The 7,770-nt window shown below is 54.1% G+C and overlaps 1 protein-coding gene across 1 annotated transcript; it reads left to right on the top strand.

The window, feature by feature from the left end:
* Positions 1-1,235: 1,235 nt before the first annotated feature.
* Positions 1,236-6,564, top strand: LOC133361009 (probable carboxypeptidase X1; the record flags this gene model as incomplete). Its single annotated transcript, XM_061579893.1, has 3 exons — positions 1,236-1,364; positions 2,246-2,405; positions 6,413-6,564. Coding segments are annotated over 3 exons (441 nt in total), but the record flags the coding sequence as incomplete, so codon positions are not given.
* Between the last annotated feature and the right edge of the window lie 1,206 nt (positions 6,565-7,770).

Below are 7,770 nucleotides of genomic sequence, written 5' to 3' on the forward strand. Positions count from 1 at the left end.
TACTGTGTGTGTGTACTGTGTGTACTGTGTGTGTACTGTGTGTACTGTGTGTGTGTACTGTGTGTGTACTGTGTGTGTGTACTGTGTGTACTGTGTGTGTACTGTGTGTACTGTGTGTGTGTACTGTGTGTACTGTGTGTGTGTACTGTGTGTGTACTGTGTGTACTGTGTGTGTACTGTGTGTACTGTGTGTGTGTGTACTGTGTGTGTACTGTGTGTGTACTGTGTGTGTGTACTGTGTGTGTGTACTGTGTGTACTGTGTGTGTACTGTGTGTACTGTGTGTGTGTACTGTGTGTGTGTACTGGTGTGTACTGTGTGTACTGTGTGTGTGTACTGTGTGTATTGTGTGTGTACTGTGTACTGTGTGTGTGTACTGTGTGTACTGTGTGTGTGTACTGTGTGTACTGTGTGTGTGTACTGTGTGTGTGTACTGTGTGTGTACTGTGTGTACTGTGTTGTACTGTGTGTACTGTGTGTACGTGTGTGTGTACTGCGTGTACTGTGTGTGTGTACTGTGTGTACTGTGTGTACTGTGTGTGTACTGACTGTGTACTGTGTGTGTGTACTGTGTGTGTACTGCGTGTACTGTGTGTGTACTGTGTGTGTGTACTGTGTGTGCTGTGTGTACTGTGTGTGTACTGTGTACTGTGTGTGTACTGTGTGTGTACTGTGTGTGTACTGTGTGTGTACTGTGTGTGCTGTGTGTGTACTGCCTAGTGTACTGCCTAGTGTACTGTGTGTGTACTGTGTGTGTATACTGTGTGTGTGTACTGTGTGTGTACTGTGTGTGTGTACTGTGTGTGTGTGCTGTGTGTGTACTGTGTGTACTGTGTGTGTGTACTGTGTGTGTACTGTGTGTACTGTGTGTGTACTGTGTGTGTACTGTGTGTACTGCGTGTACTGTGTGTGTACTGTGTGTGTGTACTGTGTGTGCTGTGTGTACTGTGTGTGTACTGACTGTGTACTGTGTGTACTGTGTGTGTACTGTGTGTGTACTGTGTGTGTGTACTGTGTGTGTACTGTGTGTGTGTACTGTGTGTGTACTGGTGTGTACTGTGTGTGTACTGTGTGTGTGTACTGTGTGTGTACTGTGTGTGTATACTGTGTGTTGTGTACTGTGTGTGTACTGTGTGTGTGTACTGTGTGTGTGTACTGTGTGTGTACTGTGTGTACTGTGTGTGTACTGTGTGTGTACTGTGTGTGTACTGTGTGTGTGTACTGTGTGTGTAGGTGGCTCCTGAGACTCGAGCGGTCATCGCGTGGATGGAGCGGATCCCGTTTGTGCTGAGCGCAAACTTGCACGGCGGGGAGCTCGTGGTCTCGTACCCATTCGACATGGCACGCTCCTACTGGGCAGCACAGGTGGGCAGTGCGTGGGTGTACTGTGTGTGTGTGCTCTGTGTGTGTACTGTGTGTGTGTACTGTGTGTGTACTGTGTGTGTGTACTGTGTGTTGTGTGTACTGTGTGTGTGTACTGTGTGTGTGTGTGTGTACTGTGTGTACTTTGTACTGTGTGTTATGTGTACTGTGTGCGTACTGTGTGTGTGTAGACCAGGCGAGGTATTTAACATCTTGGGGATTCCTCTTGAAACATAATTCAATCCACTATGGGTCAGACCCACGTGGAAAGTGTGAAACTCTCTCTCTCTCTGTCTCTGCTGGAGAGAGAGGCTGCCACTCATCTGTCAGGCGCCAGACCGGTACCGCGTGTAGACCAGGCGAGGTGTTTAACATCTTGGGGGTTCCTCTAGAAACGGAGGTCCATCCACTATGGGTCAGATCCACGTGGAAAGTGTGAAACTCTCTCTCTGTCTCTCCCAGAGAGAGAGGCTGCCACGCATCTGTCGGGAGCTAGACCGGTACCGTGTGTAGACCAGGCGAGGTGTTTAATTGTTTTTTTACCCTTCTATCTGGCAACAAAACTGACACCTTTTTTGTACAAGGAGTCATGTTTACATAGACCACAATACCTGCAGTCATAATGCAAACAAAAAACATAACTCTGATAATGTATGCGCTGTCCTTGAAGTTGATTGGTCCACACCCGAGATATCATATGTTTTACTGGCAAATGAGGTTCCAATGGTGTAAATCTCGTGGGTTCCTATAGAAACGGAGGTCAATCCACTATGGGTCGGACCCACGTGGAAACTCTGTCTCTCTCTCTCTGTCTCTGCCGAAGAGAGAGGCTGCCACGCCCCTGTCGGGCGCCAGACCAGTGCCCCGTGCGTTGCGTTTGCCAGGAGCTGACCCCGACGGCGGACGACGGCTTCTTCCGCTGGCTGGCCGTGGTGTACGCCACGACGCACCGCACCATGGCGAGCCGCGAGCGGCGCGTGTGCCACTGCGACGTCTTTCAGGGCGGCATCGTCAACGGAGCCGAGTGGCACACCGTGCCGGGGAGTGCGTGTCGCACTACCACACAAACTACACCACACACACCACACGCATACTACACCATACACAACGCATACTACACCATACACACCACGCATACTACACACACACACACACCACGCATACTACACCATACAACACACACAACTACACCACACACACACCACACACACACAACACGCACCACACACCACACACACGCACATCACACAACACACACACACACATCACACACACCACGCATACTACACCCATACACCACACAAACTACACCACACATCACATACACCACACAAACTACCGTGCCGTGGAGTGCGTGTGGAGCTACTACCACACACCACACCACACACACACCACACACACACATCACACAACACACACACACATCACACACACCACGCATGCTACACCACACACACCACGCATACTACACCATACACCACACACACACCACATCACACACACACACACACACACACCGCACATACGCACACCACACACATCACACACACACACCACACACCACGCATACTACACACACCACACACACCACGCATACTACACCACACACCACACACACCACACACCACACACACCACGCATACTACACCACACACACCACACACACACCACACACCACGCAAACTAAACCACACACCACACACACCACACACACCACACAAACTACACCACACACCACACACACCACACACACCACGCAAACTACACCACACACCACACACACCACACACACCACACAAACTACACCACACACCACACACACCACACACACCACGCAAACTACACCACACACCACACACACCACACACACCACACAAACTACACCACACACCACACACACCACACACACCACACAACTACACCACACACCACACACACCACACACACCACACAAACTACACCACACACCACACACACCACACACACCACACAAATTACTCCACACACCACACACACCACACAAACTACACCACACACCACACACACCACACAAACTACACCACACCACACACACCACACACACCACACAAACTACACCACACACCACACACACCCACACACACCACGCAAACTACACCACACACACCACACACACCACCAAACTACACCACACACACCACACACACCACACAAACTACACCACACCACACCACACCAACACAAACGACACCACACACCACACACACCACACACACCACACACACCACGCAAACTACACCACACACCACACACACCACACAAACTACACCACACACCACCCACACCACACACACCACGCAAACTACACCACACACACCACACACACCACACAAACTACACCACACACACCACACACACCACACAAACTAACCACACACCACACACACCACACACACCACACACACCACGCAAACTACACCACACACCACACACACCACACAACTACACCACACACCACACACCACACACACCACGCAAACTACACCACACACCACACACACCACGCAAACTACACCACACACCACACACACCACACAAACTACACCACACCACACACACACCACAAACCACCAACTACACCACACACACCCACACACACACACACAACTACACCAACACCACACACACCACACAAACTACACCCACAGCACACACACACCACCACATACACCACACAAACTACCCACACATCACATACACCACACAAACTACCGTGCCGGGGAGTGCGTGTGGCGCTACTACCACACACCACACCACACACACACCACACACGCACATCACACAACACACACACACATCACACACACCACGCATGCTACACCACACACACCACGCCATACTACACCATACACCACACACACACCACATCACACACACACACCACACCACACACCGCACATACGCACACCACACACATCAACACACACACACCACACACCACGCATACTACACACACCACACACACCACGCATACTACACCACACACCACACACACCACACACACCACACACACCACACACCACACACACCACGCATACTACACCACACACACCACACACCACCACACACCACGCAAACTACACCACACACCACACACACCACACAAACTACACCACACACCACACACACCACACACACCACGCAAACTACACCACACACCACACACACCACACACACCACACAAACTACACCACACACCACACACACCACACAAACTACACCACACACACCGACACACCACACACACCACACAAACTACACCACACACCACACACACCACACAAACTACTCCACACACACACACACCACACAAACTACACCACACAGCACACACACCACACAACTACACCACACACCACACACACCACACAAACTACACCACACACCACACACACCACACACACCACGCAAACTACACCACACACACCACACACACCACACAAACTACACCACACACACCACACACACCACACAAACTACACCACACACCACACACACCACACACACCACACACACCACGCAAACTACACCACACACCACACACACCACACAAACTACACCACACACCACACACACCACACACACCACGCAAACACCCACACACCACACACACCACACACACCACGCAAACTACACCACACACCACACACCACACAAACTACACCACACCCACACACACACACACCACCACGCAAACTACACCACACACCACACACACCACACAAACTACACCACACACCACACCACCACACACACCACACAAACTACACCACACACCACACACACCACACACACCACGCAAACTACACCACACACACCACACACACCACACAAACTACACCACACACACCACACAAACTACACCCACCCACCACACACACCACACACACCACGCAAACTACACCACACAACCACACAAACTACACCACCACCACACACACCACACACACCACACAAACTACACCACACACACCACACCCCCACACAAACTACACCACACACCACACACACCACACACACCACACAAACTACACCACACACCACACACACCACACACACCACCAAACTACACACACACACACCACACACCACACAACTACACACACACACCACACACACCACACACACCACGCAAACTACACCACACAACCACACACAACCACACAAACTACACCACACACACCACACACACCACACACACCACGCAAACTACACCACACACCACACACACCACACACACCACACAAACTACTCCACACACCACACACACCACGCAAACTACACCACACACCACACACACCACACACACCACACAAACTACACCACACACCACACCACACACACCACACACACCACACACTACGCATACCACACCACAAAGACAAAGATTCCCCGTATAGCCTGGAACAGACTTTAGGGGCAAGTGCTGTTAGTGAGCACCTATAAAGGCCGGCACGGCACACGAGGGGGTAGGTGGCCGGCACCACACACAGTGACACACAGTGACACACAGTGACACAAAGTGACACACAGTGACACACAGTGACACACAGTGACACAAAGTGACACACACACCAACACAGTAACACACACACAGTGACACACACACACACAGTGACACACAGCGCCACACAGTGACACAAAGATAAAGATCCCCCGTGTAGCCTTAACAGACTGTAGGCGCAAGTGCTGTTAGCGAGCACCTGTGAAGGCCGGCACGGCACACGAGGGGGTGGGTGGCCAGCACCACGCCCGGCCGCCTTTGTCTCCCTAGTGGCGATGTTTACACACCGCACCAGCTACTCATTTAAGGCTGAGTCGACCTAGGGGAGGCCCAGGACCGGTTCACCGTGAGCGGGAATCGAACCCGGGTCGCCAGGTTCATAGCGCAGCGTAGCGCTAACCGCTGCACCACCACTCCTGGTCCGCCCCCATCTCATCTCTCCCCCATCTCCTCCCCCCCCCCCCCATTTCTCCCCCCATTTCTCTCCCCCCCCCCCCCCCACCCCCAGGCATGAACGACTTCAGCTACCTGCACACCAACACGTTCGAGGTGACGATCGAACTTGGCTGCGACAAGTTCCCGCACGCGAGCCTCCTGCACGAGGAGTGGGACCACAACCGGGAAGCCCTCCTGCTCTACATGGAGCAGGTGCCAGGCTAGGTGCACCCCCCCCCCTCTCATCCCATCCCTCCCATCCCTCCCATCCCTCCCATCCCATCCCTCCCATCCCAACCCTCCCATCCCTCCCATCCCTCCCATCCCATCCCTCCCATCCCTCCCATCCCATCCCATCCCATCCCTCCCATCCCAACCCTCCCATCCCTCCCATCCCTCCCATCCCTCCCATCCCATCCCTCCCTCCTCCCATCCCAACCCTCCCATCCCTCCCATCCCTCCCATCCCTCCCTCCCATCCCTCCCATCTCTCCCATCCCTCCCATCCCATCCCTCCCATCCCTCACATCCCATCCCATCCCTCCCATCCCTCCCATCCCATCCCATCCCTCCCATCCCTCCCATCCCATCCCATCCCTCCCATCCCATCTCATCCCATCCCATCCCTCCCATCCCTCCCATCCCATCCCATCCCTCCCATCCCTCCCATCCCTCCCATCCCTCCCATCCCATCCCTCCCATCCCATCCCTCCCATCCCTCCCATCCCTCCCATCCCATCCCTCCCATCCCTCCCATCCCTCCGATCCCTCACATCCCATCCCTCCCATCCCTCCCATCCCATCCCTCCCATCCCTCCCATCCCTCCCATCCCTCCCATCCCATCCCTCTCATCCCTCCCATCCCTCCCATCCCTCCCATCCCATCCCATCCCATCCCTCCCATCCCATCCCATCCCATCCCTCACATCCCATCCCTCCCATCCCTCCCATCCCTCCTCCCATCCCATCCCTCCCCTCCCATCTCTCCCCTCCCATCCCTCCCCTCACATCCCTCCATCCCATCCCTCCCATCCACCTCCCATCCCTCCCATCCCTCCCATCCCATCCCATCCCTCCCATCCCTCCCATCCCTCCCATCCCTCCGATCCCTCACATCCCATCCCTCCCATCCCATCCCTCTCATCCCTCCCATCCCTCCCATCCCTCCCATCCCTCCCATCCCATCCCTCCCATCCCATCCCATCCCATCCCTCACATCCCATCCCTCCCATCCCTCCCATCCCTCCCTCCCATCCAATCCCTCCCCTCCCATCTCTCCCCCCTCCCATCCCTCCCCTCACATCCCTCCCATCCCATCCCTCCCTCCCATCCAATCCCTCCCATCCCTCCCTCCCATCCCTCCCATCCCATCCCTCCCCTCCCTCCCATCCCTCCCATCCCATCCCTCCCCTCCCATCTCTCCCTCCCATCC

This window comes from Lethenteron reissneri, chromosome 70 (genome assembly GCF_015708825.2).
Source record: "Lethenteron reissneri isolate LAM-NWPU_2019-01 chromosome 70, ASM1570882v1, whole genome shotgun sequence".
In the NCBI taxonomy this organism is placed as follows: domain Eukaryota; kingdom Metazoa; phylum Chordata; class Hyperoartia; order Petromyzontiformes; family Petromyzontidae; genus Lethenteron; species Lethenteron reissneri.